The sequence below is a fragment of the Nannizzia gypsea genome, genomic scaffold, assembly GCF_000150975.2.
Source record: "Nannizzia gypsea CBS 118893 supercont1.1 genomic scaffold, whole genome shotgun sequence".
NCBI classification, from domain to species: domain Eukaryota; kingdom Fungi; phylum Ascomycota; class Eurotiomycetes; order Onygenales; family Arthrodermataceae; genus Nannizzia; species Nannizzia gypsea.
The window spans coordinates 835146-848961 of NW_003345201.1; the positions used below are offsets into that span (position 1 = coordinate 835146).

Genomic DNA, 13816 nt, shown 5'->3' on the forward strand with positions numbered 1-13816 from the left:
ATTCCTGGGATATGACCACCGTTTGTATAATTAGAGCCACTGCAGCATTGAGAAATATACCCGATTTTATTTCATGCGTTGTCTTTGCCGCTGTTGAAGCTGTTTAATAAATGCAGTTGTTGTGGTAGATTCTTCTTTTTCGTGGGGATTGAAGGTACTGTTTTATACGACGTCATAGGAAAAAAGACAAACTTCAACGACGGCACAGTGACATCTCATATCAACAGGCCCAGACACCGTTGAGGACGTTGTTACCATCTGATTGCCAGCATAGGACGTACCACTCTGCAGAGTATCCGAAAGAAACGAGCAAAAATGGCTGACACTGGCAGGGAGCGGGACATTGTTATTGTCGGTAGGTCGCAGCGCGCCCCTCATGATCATTGAACACCAGTCTAATGTCTTAATTACCAGGCGGTGGGATAATTGGATGCTGCTGCGCCTATTTCCTGACAAGACACCCTTCCTACGATCCTTCAAGACACAAAATAACAATTCTTGAGGCCTCAGAAATTGCTGGCGGGGCATCTGGCAAGGCTGGCGGCTTGTTAGCTCTATGGGCATATCCCAAGGTCATTGTCCCATTGAGCTACCAACTACACGCACAGCTGGCACAGGAACACGGCGGAGTGGACAGATGGGGCTATAGAGAAGTTGGATGCGGACAGCTTGTCGCTGATAGCCGGGCCAGAAACCAACCTGGCAAGCCAAAGTCTGATGAAGAGGCCGTGTCTCTGGGCAAGAGAAGCGACGATGCTATGGCCACGCTGAAGGCGGCTGGGTTTCCCGAAGACCTCGATTGGTTTGATCCTGTCGTGTTAAGGGCATATGAGGAGATGGGAGGCAAGGGGACCACCGCACAGGTGCATCCGTACCTATTCACGACGTCAATGGCAAAGCTGGCGGAAGAGAAGGGCGCGAAAGTGGTCCTGGGCACTGTCACCAACATCGACTACTCAGCCAGCCATATCAAGACCTTAGCCTACCAAAGCAAGGCCTCTGGGACTATGGAGACTATCATCGCTACAGACGTTATTATTTCAGCGGGCCCCTGGACATCAAGGATATTCCCACCAGCCCCCATCGAGGCCCTTCGAGCACATAGTGTTGTCCTGCGTCCAACACGTCCAGTCTCAGCCTACACACTATTCACCGAGATCACCCTGTCGGCCGGACAGTCCAAGTCTGGCAGACTATCTGCCACCAGCCCCGAAATCTACGCCCGGCCAGACAACACTGTATACGCATGCGGAGAAGGAGATACACTGGTGCCATTGCCTTCATCTACAGCTGACGTCGAGGTTGACCAGTCCCGATGCCAGGACATCATCAACGCAATTGGAAGCGTTTCCGATGAGCTACGAGATGGAGAAGTTATCATTCGACAAGCCTGCTATCTTCCTAATGTAGCTGGAACCGGCGATCGAGGGAGCCCCCTTATAGGCAAGACTGGGACAGAAGGTTTGTATCTAGCAACTGGTCATACCTGCTGGGGCATCCAGAATGCACCAGCAACAGGCAAGCTGATGAGCGAGTTTGTATTCGATGGAGACGCTAAGAGTTTGGATATCTCTTCCCTGGATCCTCGCAAGGTGTTATAGGAGAATTCTTTATATTACCCAGCCTCCAGCCTCCATCGGGCTTCTCTAGAGATGACTGATCTCTCTCCTACATTCTCTTTAAGACGGTTAACTAGCTATAGAATAGTATGGAATGACGTCACACCATGATCCCATAGCTATATCCACTAGTTAATCTCAAAGACAGCAGAAGGCTTTCTCATATATTCACCAACAATATAAACCGCTATACATGCAACAAGCACCTCTATCCATTACCGGGGGGGAATTATTTAAATTCAGTAATAAACAGATAACTGGTTGGTCAACCCTAACCTTCCAGCGGGCCGCATCTCATCAAACGGACCATCGTATCTCCGGCGGTTGCAGCTATGTTTCTAAGGTCAACTATAATCGGGACACGTCAGGACATCAACAACTCCACGCGGATGGAAAGGCAGGGCCGGACCCATTGATACCTAAGCTCGAACAGCTTATGACATAGTGGTGGAGAATGAAGCCAGGGCGAGCGAGCAAAATGGCTACACTGTCCTCTTTTCTTTGGGTATGTATCCTCGCCGTGCTGGCACCTGTTGCAGCGAAGGATACAGCTGCCCTAGCCGTGGATACGGCATTGAACCAGACTTTGCTATGGGGCCCCTATCGTCCTAATTTATATTTCGGAGTGCGGCCACGGATTCCAAAGAGCTTGCTTATGGGGTTGTTGTGGGCAAAAGTTGACGATTACCAGACCGCTCAGGATAGTACGTAAACACAGTCGCTGTTCGGTCCAATTACAACCTACGATAAGATATAGTTTTTGGATAATAGCTAACCTGATACCGTAGACTTCAGGCATACCTGTGAGCAGAATGAGGGAATGGAGGGCTATGGTTGGGAGGAATATGACATTCGAAACGGCGGCAGACAGACCGTTCACGATTCCCGTAATACAATTGACCTTACGATAGACTTCGTAAAGGTCCCAGGAGGGACTCACGGCGGTAGCTGGGGCGCTCGCATTAAGGGAGTGCCTCGTCCTGATGCACCTCCTGACCAGCCTACGACTTTGATATTCTATACTGCATTGGAAGGACTAGGGAAGCTAAAACTGCACAACGAGCCCGATGAGCTTGGATACGAGGGGGATGTCAGACTCGGTGGAAGCACACCGAGCCTGGGTGACTTTACCATTGACATTACCCGCGGTCCGGATACCAATGCCTACCCTCCGCGGATGCATCCAAGCTACGATGAGAGGCCTTTGGACAGAACAATCGTTTCAAGCATGAATGTACCGCCAGAGGCACTTTGGCAAGGAAAGAGTATGAAACCATCCTTTTTTTCCTTTACTCTGACCGACCTTGACGCGCTGCTAAAATCGTCAATGCTACTATAGCTATACTTTTCACACAGATGAAACAATCTATTGAGGCTGCCATAAAGAAGTTTGGAGAAGGGAATATACCTCCTCCTCCGGCGTTACTCACCCTGGCAAATGCTCCGGGAGGAGGTAACATTCATTATATCCAGAAAGTCTTTCGCGGGTCTTTTGAGGCAAGTGCTCATTTATCCCAACCATCAAGCTATTAATCACTAATCTTCAGTTAGTTTGACATCATATTCTCATCGGCGACTGCTGAAAAGCCACTGACGTGTATGTATATAATAATTCTGTGGGTGATTACTGTTGTTAACTTTTATACCCAGCACCCACGATCACAAAACGGATTAAAGACATATCAGCTTCCTTTTCCCAAAAGTATGAGAAGACATTTAAGCCTCTCGCTCCGTTTAACAATCCAGAGTACTTGCGGTTCTCAAAGGAAATGCTCTCCAATCTGGTAGGCGGCATTGGCTACTTTTACGGAGATTCAATTGTCGACCGCAGTTATGCTCCAGAGTACGACGAAGAAAATGAAGGATTCTGGGAGGAAGCCGCTGAAGCTCGATCCCGCGCAAAGCTCATTCCCACGAATCCATCTGAATTATTTACTTCAGTTCCGTCCCGGCCGTTTTTCCCAAGGGGATTCTTGTGGGATGAGGGCTTCCACCTGCTGCCAATCATGGAATGGGACCTTGACTTGACGTATGCCTATCTACCCCACTCCGTCTACCAGATAAAAAACTGACAGTTACAGACTTCAAATTGTTAAGAGCTGGCTCAACCTCATGGATGAAGATGGATGGATTGCGAGAGAACAGATCCTAGGACCTGAAGCAAGAAGCAAAGTCCCAAGCGAGTTTCAAACCCAGTACCCTCACTATGCCAACCCACCAACGTTGTTCCTTGTTCTCAGGGAATTTATGAACAAGGCTGCATTGGCAAAATCTTCTGACCCCCAGAGTCCTAACAACTCCGCGTATTCTGACAATAAAGAGCTCGGTATAACATTCCTTCGCTCAATATATCCTCTGCTCTGTCGTCAATACTTCTGGTTTAGGAAAACGCAACGGGGTGATCTCAAATCCTACGAGAGAGATTCTTTCTCAAGCAAAGAAGGATATCGATGGCGAGGACGTACGGTTGAACACATTCTCACTTCTGGCCTAGATGACTATCCTCGAGCTCAACCACCCCACCCTGGAGAGCTTCACGTTGATCTAATAAGCTGGATGGGCATGATGACCCGTTCTTTGCGAGATATTGCCGAAGCATTAGGTGAGACAGCTGACGTCGAAGAATTCACGAAATACGAAACAGCTATCCTTAGGAATATTGATGATCTCCATTGGAATAAGGACGCAAAAACTTATTGTGATTCCACAATCGATGATTATGAAGAAAGTATCCATGTGTGCCATAAGGGCTATATTTCTATTTTCCCTTTTATGGCTGGTCTTTTGGATGCCAACCACCCGAGACTGGGGGATATTTTAAATCTTATCCAGGATTCAGAAGAACTATGGAGTGACTATGGCATCCGAAGTCTTAGCAAAAGAGACGAATTTTTCGGGACTGGCGAGAATTACTGGAAAGGGCCTATTTGGATCAATATGAACTATCTAGTTCTCAAGAATCTTCTGGTATGTCTTTATATTAGCTGACTGTCAGAGACATATGTCTAACTAAGGTGTTTTCCACAGAGTATCGCTCAGGTTCAGGGGCCCTACCAGGAACAAGCATCAGAGATGTACACGAAGCTACGCAAGAACGTGGTCGATAATGTTTTCAAGGAGTGGAAGAACACTGGCTTTGCTTGGGAGCAGTATAACCCTGATACCGGCAAGGGCCAGCGAACACAACACTTCACTGGTTGGACCAGTCTGGTGGTAAAGATGATGACTATGCCTGACTTAAGCACCCAATTCAGCACCAAAGATGAATTGTGAATATATAGAACTTAGAGATGACTATGCGTTTATACAAAATGATGTGTGACCAATCCTAGAGGCTATGCAAATGAGAAAATGAAACCTCCACCCAAAACGCCAAAAAGCCTGTCGTTATATTTGAGCTGTGTTATCCTCATCTGTCGTAACGGTCATGTCTCTTATCGTCTCTATAATATCGAGAGGTATGGGGTGATCGGCTCCGTCTGTGATGGCTTCGACGATTTCGTGGTTCCCGATCCCTACTGCGTGAACGTGAAGCTGACCGCCGTCTTCGAACACCCTCTCGGGACCGAGAACGCGAACGATGTTTTCTCCTTGCATGTCGATCTGAGCGATAGTCTTCTCTCCGGCTTCTATGATCCCTCGCACGATCCCGATCATTTCTTCTGCCGTGCTCCTTTCTTCTGTCCGAGTGGCGGTCGCTGCGGGGCCGGCTGTCGGCGTTGGTCCTCGTACTTTGGCTATAGTTGTTAGAAACATCTCCTATTGGCTCTAGCTTCTCGACTCCTTCTCCAGCTGGCGTCTTTCCGGTGTAGCCACCGAATCCGACTCCCTTGACACGATCAACGCCCTCGTGATCATCGGCCCCTTGTAGGATTGCTCGCTCGACCTCCTTGCCTCCTAGCGGTTCCATATTCGCGTTCGAGCTTTTTGACGGCACTGACACTGGTAGACCGAGTGCTCGAGCTATGGCTTCTTGTTCTGCCTCTTTGATCTTCCGGATTTCTTCTTCCCGAGCTCTCTTTGCCGCATCAGGGTCTTCACCTTTGGCATACCATGAGAGATCACGGCCTTGCTGCCACCGACCAACCGGGGCCATCAAGGAATGGCCAAGGTAGTTTTCCCGGCGGCTCGAGTCCTTGACATCTGACCATTTGAACTCTGTCTGGCCTCCCCTGCGAAGCGATATCAATTAACTAGTTAGCTACTGGAACCCACGGGTTGGATGCCCTCAAGCTTCGCAACTCACCTGCTCCCTTCCTTCCGAATAGTGGACACAAGATCCATTGCTGGTTAACTGCCCGGAGCAACAATTGCAGACCTCTGGCTCTCTATCTCTTTCTCGTTCCTTTTCGACCGCGTCTTCTGCTGTCCTCGTCTTTCGTTCGACTTTTGCCTGCAGCTTGTCCTTGATATCATCAAGAAAGTCGAACGTCGAAACTCGAAACTTTCGCCGAAAATAGTAAAATCAATCACGTGACAAACGGTTTATGCACTGATCAATAGAGAGCCCGTGCATTATGATCCCCCGGGGAAATAAAGTGAGCACGTGATAAACACGTAACTTTCTTACTTTTCCAAAAACGAAAAAGCGTTTGACGTAAAGCCGGAAAACAACTTACAGCCTCACCACCGGCTTTGTCTCGACGACAGGTCAACTTCTCGGCGGTGCGGGCTGACGCTGTTGTGCTGGTGAGCTGTGAACGAACCTGCTACTGCGATGCACGCCGGAGGGTGAGAGCGCTGCTATTCTTGTCTGCAACTTGACCCTGGTTCTTGTTTTGGTTCTTCCCAGAAACTACAAAAAACCCCACCATATTTGTTCGCCTCCACCGAGAATGGTTGCTTCGTCTCTGAGACAGCGCCAGATCTCACGCATATTTACTTATCTCAGCGCTTCAGCAGGCTCGAGCTTCACACAACAGTGCCGATGATTTAATTTTGATATACCCAAATGCATGGCCTGACTGTACAACATGGATCAGAATTCTCCGAGCGATAGTGGTGCAGGCAACCCAGTCTGGGTAGAAGTTGTTGATGAACATGCCGACCATGGGATCACCGTGGAGCCACACGGTGTTGAACGGGGAGATACGCGCGTATGCTTTGAAAATGTCCCTCCTTTTATGCTGTAAGACGATATCGCTAACTCAAGCCTGCAGTTTCCGTATGTTACTCCCCTCTATCGCTCCAGGAATCCCTAGCCTTTCCCCACCCCCCGACGACTGACTGAGTTTTTATATCAGACGGACTGGCCCTTCACCCCCTATTGCGACATGGCGGAACAATCTAGTGAGTCCCGACACCTTTGGGATTATTCGGTGTACATCCAATTAACTATGTGGCACCTTCTCTTGTAGACTGCCCTCTCTCAGAGACAGAATCTTTATTTTGTTGCTTACTCTAGTCGAATATACGTGTTTCAGCCAAGTTGCGGACAAATTATTGGATCACGACCGGTCCTTATCTTGAACCCAAAAATGGCAAGGCCTGATGCTCCGGGCTACATTGCACCTAACAACCCTCATGCTATCAACCAGATAACTGTTGGGGACCTTGGCTCTGATGAAATTTTACTCCTGGCTACCGACTCTGGAAATATAGCCGCTTATAGAACTGAACGCATCTTCCAGTGTATTGAAAACCGCAGGGCTGGAGATATTGACCCAGTCCAGGTAGGCAATGGAGTAGAATGCTTTTTCAGTGAGTGGGTTACACAAAGTGCCTGGGCTTTGGCAATTCATAAATTTGCGAGGATGATAGCTGTGAGCTCAAATACCACAACCATAAGCATTTTTGCTTTTGCCCTGGTGGATAACACAGACATTTCCCATTCAACCCGGGAGGGCTCGTCTTCCTCCAGCGCAACGCACCCAAAGGTTCATAATAATGACTGGGTTCATATTACCCAACCTTCAGAATTCTTAAAGCTACGAAGCTGGTCACGACAACGCCGACGTTCTCAGAACATACGGCTCTCATTGTCAGGGCATTCTACAAATATACCCAATGTCTCGTTCCTGAATTGTGACCTAGACCCACACGGAGACTGGCTAGTTAGCACGGATATCAACAACAAACTTCTCGTATGGAAGATTTGGGAACGCTTTCGCCCTGTTAATTATTGGGACTTTTACGCAGGTGATGATGACCAACAGTATGATGACCTATTTGACGAGTAAGTTAATCATTAGTGAGGGTCCGCATCGAAATTGTCTAATATTTATGAGAATTGGTAGCCGACAGCGAGGCTGGAATGTTCTGGCCGTAGATCCAAGATCTTTTCGCATGAAAGAGGACCTTTTTGAAGCTTGCGGTGGCCCTCCACATAAGTACCCAGACAAGGATGCCCCTTACGACCTGAGCTTTTTAGCCAGCAAAGTCCATGACGCTACTCAGTACTATAATGTCCTCTCCTCACCAACTCCCGTCAATCCTCGTCGGAATCAAGGACCCCCACCCGATGAACTCTTCCCGCTTACTCACTCTGATGGTTCAGACGAAGATGATGAAGATCGCATTGAGCGTTACGATCCCGTTCCTCATATAAAGACGCCTCCGGCTAAAACGGAAAGGCCCAGTGATCGCCCTACTTCTACAACCGGACCACAAGGAAGTCCGCAAAATATCCCCCCCGTAGCTGTCCATAACTATTCCAATATCCTTATTCACGCTATATCCAATGGCCCTGTTCTGAATGAGTCTGATGAAGAGAGTGACGAGGCCTTTGATGAGGACGAGGAAGACGAGGAGGATGAGGAAGAGGAGGAAGAGGAGGAAGAGGAGGAAGAGGAGGAAGAGGAGGAAGAGGAGGAAGAGGAGGAAGAGGAGGAAGAGGAGGAAGATGAGGGAGAGGAGGGAGAGGAGGATGACGAGGAAGTTGCCCCGGCTCTTGGTACCAGCAACAGCCATGTCACTGTGAGCGATGCGGATATTGATATGGACCATGATGCAGATGGAGACAATAGTGCTGATAACTCACCCGATGGGGATTTGTCTGAACTGAGTAACCTAGATGAATTGGATGAGCACTCCGACTCCCGCATGAATGAAGCTGCGAACCCCGAATCTAATACGGCAGCCAAGACAAACGGTAGGGGAGGATCTCTCAGAGCTGACCGTCCAACTTCCAATGTCTTCTATGACTTCCAAATTCTCCATTTCTCTGAGTCTCATATTCGAATGCTTCCTGGTCCCTTTTCTAATGGGCCTTCCGTCATTTTCCGAGCTGCTCTGTCACAAGTTGTAACCAATCCTGTACAGTTCATCGAAGCTACGGATCGGTTCAACATGGCTCTTCAAATACCTGAGCTGGGTGTTGTTATTGCGGCCTCTCAGAAAGGCAGAGTTGCAGTGCTTGGTCTTACCGAGGTCCCCAATAAAGGAAAGGTATTCAGAATGGACCGTATACTACCACTTGCAAGTCAAGAACGCAACCGCCTTCGTCCACTTTGCCCACTACTTGGAATTGCTGCTAGCCCGGTTGTACCACATTTAATACCCCCAGAATCTCCTTCAGATGACTATGGAGATACATATTCCGGATTGAATGATGCCGATGGCCAGGAAGTCCACAGTACTCTGCCGTATTCCGCTGGGAGTGAATACCTTAAACCAGGCTTGTCTGGGAAATTCCCATCTCAATTACCGCTTGGTGGAGCGAAGAAAGAAAAGTGGCATGGCATTGAATACTCCCGTCGCTATCGTCTCTTCTTAACATATTGTGATCACACAATCCTGCATTATGAGCTCTACTATGACTGGCCGAAAGAGCTTAGGGGACCAGAAGCGCAGATGGCATACGATAAGAATGAGCCATTTATTCTCAGGCCCTAGGTTGTTTATCAACAATGGAATTTGCTAACGGAAACAATAATTAAACCAGCTGGGTTTTAACACAGCATTCTTGTTCACGGTGAGATATGTGCGATTAACGAGAATGGTTAGTTGACAGCACATATGAATATACCATTTGGAAGTTGAGATGGCTTTCTTTTCTCTCTTTTCTTTTCTTTTCTTTCTTTCCTTCTTTTCTTTTCCTGATTCGTTGAATGGAGCCAGCGAGCGAATGTGAAATACTATTATTACTATAGATTGCTGACATCACTGTCTTAAAATATTCATCCCTGAGATTAGGTACAAGTTAAGTTAGAGCAAATTGCTATATCTTTACATACCAAAGCCAGGCGAATCCTCTTCGCAGTGGTTGTTACGGTGAATTAAGTTCTATGATGAAAAAAGACCTCGTGCAAATAAAACATCAGTAGCCATAAACTCATACGCTGCTTAGAGGCGACCTGTACTAGGTGCATATCATATTACCAAGCTTCCATCTGAATGGCTTTCTCTAATTCAGGGCCTCCTCCAATATGAGGTACGAATTCCCCATCGTCATCAGCACCATTAGTTAGCTCTTCTCCAAACCATCCCCATCCAATTTTCTCCAGTTCTCGTGTGAAAAAATCTCGCTCCTCCTCTACCAATGGCTTCCCAGTCTCGGTGGACAAGACATCCTTGTACTGCCTAACATGCCACCAGTGGGTTAATCCTCTTAGCGCTTGCTCCATTGGTAGCGACTCCTCAACTTCAGCATCGACGTCACCGCCGGCAAGCCAATCATCCCGCAGCTCAGGGCGACAGTATAGGTAGATCGCTGTAATAACCCTCATGTGGCTTAAACGCCATTTTCGGCCGCAGTAAGGTACTTGTGACTTGAACAATTTGAGGGTGTATAGACGAAGGTGGGGATCGGGGATCTTAAGACCCTTCCGTAGCACAGCGCTACATTTATATTGCACAAGGAGTAAACACCGGTGGGCTTTGTCGCGGGTAATCTTGTGCATGATATGCAGGAAGTTGATGGCAGAGAAAAAGTTTCGAAAGGAGTAAGTAGCAATAGGCCCAGGCTCAATCGGCGCCGTTGGGAACCCTAGTTCGTCGACTTCAAGGAGCCTAGAATTCTCTTTGCTCTGTTCAGTTGCAGCTGATTTTGCGGATGCTTCTTCGAGCATGGATATTCTAGAACGGCTCTGCCGAAGTATCGGAGGCGGAGCTGCCTCATCTTCGCTGCTGTCATCCGCAATTTCAGTAGGCTCAAGTGGGGGGATTGGTTCGGGCGGCTGGTCGGAATGAACATGACAGAAGTGAAAGAAGCTGCAACTTGCATTAGCAGACATGGTTTTACAGAGAGCTGAAATAACATTAGGCCTTTACCTTGATATTAATGGGTCCTGGGGCTGGGCGACGGCATGATCAACTTCCTGGTGGATAAACATTTTTAATATTAAAGGAATATAGTTTGAGTCGAGAAGTATTTGCGACAAATACTCGAATTTTAGAATATCTAGCCAACTGTTAGAAATAGATACGTGTTTGACAACTTTTGTGTACATACGGCATCGTTTGAACCACTTTAAAAGTAGGACCAGTGCTCCAGATATAGCTTCAAATCTGATCTCTCGTGACCTAGCTTCTTGCAGCTGTTTTGTAGATAGGAATGGCTCTAGAACGCGGTTCTTGTTTGATATTTGTTTTTGACCATTCAATGCATTCCTGATAAAGTGTGGTCAGTACGCAATAGTGCGTGATTGAAAAGAATACATACTCTGCTCTGCCCTCAAGATCATCGTTGCCGTTTGCTTTACTCGCAATAGCAGTGATACTCGTTAGAAGTTCTTTAAGTACCACAATCACAAAAGATTGAAGATTTGGGAGTGCGTGGGCCTGGACAATGTTAGGCTAGCAATTCAGGAGTTGTTGTGCGAGTACACGTACGTAAAATTTCTCGACTTCATCTAAGCGTCGTTGAACATCTTCATCTTCAGTTTGTCGTCGAGGTTTCAATTCTTGCTCGGCTTGTGATTCCGATGCAGTGTCATCGGATGGTCCTCGGTAACCACCGTTTGGTGCTCTTTCATCCCAACCACGATCGTACTTCATGAATGCTTCTCGCTCTTCCCATAATTGTTCCAATGCACGCGTCATCCTCATGCGGCTGGAGAATAACTCGCCGGCCTCAATGATGGACGCAGGAACATCACTGCCTTCCCACCTCCTACCAACAAGGCTGTCCTGAAGGTCGCTAGATCCTTTGCCTCCGATATTATTACTCGACCCGTCCAGCGGAGGGTACATAAATGGGAAATGTTGATTTGTTTGGTAATTCTGCTTCTTGCCTACCTTTCCCGGCCCCCCAGGGGATGGCGGTGGGGAGGGGGCGGGCGTGGCAATGTGCACGGATTGATGGAGGATAGAGTCATTGTTACTCGCTAGAGTAGATCCGACTCCAGAAAAGAGAACGGAGGAAGAATTGCGGCTTGAAGATGTGGGAAGAGGAGGAAGAACCGAATTGTGCTCCAGCTCAAATGGGACTAGCGGTGGTGGCGGATTATAGGCAGGGTATTTAGATATGATTTCTTGTCTGAATAAGTGATAATCCAGTGGAGAGGCAGTAAGAGTTGGGATATTTGACGATTCATTTTGTCCAGAACCGGTTGGTACGTGTACAGGCTCCAAGACAGTTTTTGCTCTTTTCAATGGCTCGATGCCACCGAATAGGAGAAGAATTGATTTCCAGAAGAGAAGAAGGATCTATCAAAGGCCGTTAAAACATAGTTGATAATGTGATGAAGGGGTATGACTTACTCTCGTTAATGGAAAGATGGACGGATCATCCCACCGAAGTCGTGCAACAATTTCGGCAAGCGTTGCGGGTAAATTGGGGGTTAGCGCCGCTATATTGAACAAAGTTAGTAAGATTGACTCAATACGACCAAGCATGTAAAATTAGGGAATTTGTCACCTACCAAATGCATCTCTCAACTCTAGACTAGAGTATTCTAGCTTTTCTTCCCTTCGTGCCACCTCAACAACAATGTAAAGGCAGGTGAGTATTAGATTAATCTCCCTATCCCTTGTAGCAACGTAGGCTGTCGTGCCATTTTCATTTGTAAAGGCTTTCATATCCTCCTGTACCAATGCTCTGGCAACGCACAAATGTCAGAAACTCAAACTGAAATCCCAAAAAAAGGTATGATGATCTACTCACTGATCCTTGTTAAAAAACCGTTGTAGATAGGCAAATAAAGCTTCAATACCTTGGCATTCTAAAAATGTATGGGCATTTTTAATCATCCATTGAATTTGCATAGATCGTTCCTTAGGAGTCTCGGCAGCGTCGTGATCGGTAATATCAGAAGGGTAATCCCCAGCTACCTTTCCAGCCGTAGAAACCCAGGCACCCGTTAATGTGTAGGCAATACTCTCCAGGGCTTCGATCCTCGAAAAAATATCGGTGCTGGTAAACAGTCCTATCATTCTTTCTATGAACGCCTCCTTATCTTCGTCACTAGCACTCAACCAAGATGGTTCAGTTTCGGGAGACTCAGGCAAAGTGTGACGGAAGGATGACCACGTCTGCTCAAAGGTAGTTTTGCAGCCCAGGAGCATAAGTTTGTCAGGCTCACTGTCACTAAACCATTCATTGATTTCCTCTGGGAATGGCTGGCAGTCGTCATATTTGAAGGCATAGGATGGTAGATCAGATTTTGGAAGATCTTGGACAATTTTACGCAGTTGAGCAAGGCTCACTGAGTCCGTTTGGGTTTCAGGGTTCTGTACTGGGGCAGGCGGTGGTGGTTGCAATGGTGGTGGCGGTGCTACACGATCACGCCGTAATTCAGGTCGAGCCGGAGGTTGAGATAGTCTCTGGAGTACTGATGCATCGCCAAGTCCCCCCGCTTCATCGATTTTTGCTTCACTTTCTTCAGAGATCTTTATATTTGAGACAGCATCATCTGTAGCCACCTGTTCTTCAGGGGAAGTGGATATATCAACTTCAATATTATCGACTTCGTCTGCGCGCATAATTGGCTCTTCCACAGATCCTTCCTGCTCGGTATTTTCTTGAGGTTCCATTTTGTGAACAATTAGATGGTATGATCAGGGCTGATTGAAAGGTCACTGAGACCCAATTTCCCCTACTTTGTTAGCTGATTATCATGAAGCCGTATCGCAATCAGGTGCTCATTAATCAGTTAAGCAGGGCACAGAGGCGTATCCACACTGCGTAAGCTGTATCGCTCAGTTACACACGGCTCAGCTATCCCCTATTGCAAACGTATTATCTGATATTTCAGATATGGAAGCTTCATGTCGCGGTCGAAGGTTTGATATTGGGCGTCGTTAAAACGACGATGACT

At 47.4% G+C, this 13816-nt stretch overlaps 5 protein-coding genes across 5 annotated transcripts; 3 read left to right on the top strand and 2 right to left on the bottom strand.

The window, feature by feature from the left end:
* Window positions 1-315: 315 nt before the first annotated feature.
* Window positions 316-1601, top strand: MGYG_00304 (highly oxidoreductase; the record flags this gene model as incomplete). Its single annotated transcript, XM_003176167.1, has 2 exons — window positions 316-355; window positions 415-1601. The coding sequence occupies 2 exons, from the start codon at window positions 316-318 to the stop codon at window positions 1599-1601; spliced, it is 1227 nt and encodes a 408-aa protein (XP_003176215.1).
* Window positions 1602-2097: 496 nt separating this feature from the next.
* Window positions 2098-4892, top strand: MGYG_00305 (mannosyl-oligosaccharide glucosidase; the record flags this gene model as incomplete). The annotated part of the gene is made up of 7 exons (XM_003176168.1): window positions 2098-2323; window positions 2408-2884; window positions 2959-3116; window positions 3171-3216; window positions 3270-3648; window positions 3701-4586; window positions 4647-4892. The coding sequence occupies 7 exons, from the start codon at window positions 2098-2100 to the stop codon at window positions 4890-4892; spliced, it is 2418 nt and encodes an 805-aa protein (XP_003176216.1).
* A 136-nt stretch (window positions 4893-5028) lies between these two features.
* MGYG_00306 (hypothetical protein) lies at window positions 5029-5903 on the bottom strand (the record flags this gene model as incomplete). The annotated part of the gene is made up of 2 exons (XM_003176169.1): window positions 5029-5791; window positions 5866-5903. 2 exons carry the CDS (start codon window positions 5901-5903, stop codon window positions 5029-5031), a joined length of 801 nt encoding a protein of 266 aa, XP_003176217.1.
* A 689-nt stretch (window positions 5904-6592) lies between these two features.
* On the top strand, window positions 6593-9452 carry MGYG_00307 (hypothetical protein; the record flags this gene model as incomplete). Its single annotated transcript, XM_003176170.1, has 3 exons — window positions 6593-6715; window positions 6977-7794; window positions 7856-9452. The coding sequence occupies 3 exons, from the start codon at window positions 6593-6595 to the stop codon at window positions 9450-9452; spliced, it is 2538 nt and encodes an 845-aa protein (XP_003176218.1).
* A 482-nt stretch (window positions 9453-9934) lies between these two features.
* On the bottom strand, window positions 9935-13532 carry MGYG_00308 (hypothetical protein; the record flags this gene model as incomplete). Its single annotated transcript, XM_003176171.1, has 8 exons — window positions 9935-10769; window positions 10830-10959; window positions 11011-11168; window positions 11221-11339; window positions 11391-12206; window positions 12261-12349; window positions 12422-12597; window positions 12664-13532. The coding sequence occupies 8 exons, from the start codon at window positions 13530-13532 to the stop codon at window positions 9935-9937; spliced, it is 3192 nt and encodes a 1063-aa protein (XP_003176219.1).
* Window positions 13533-13816: the final 284 nt, after the last annotated feature.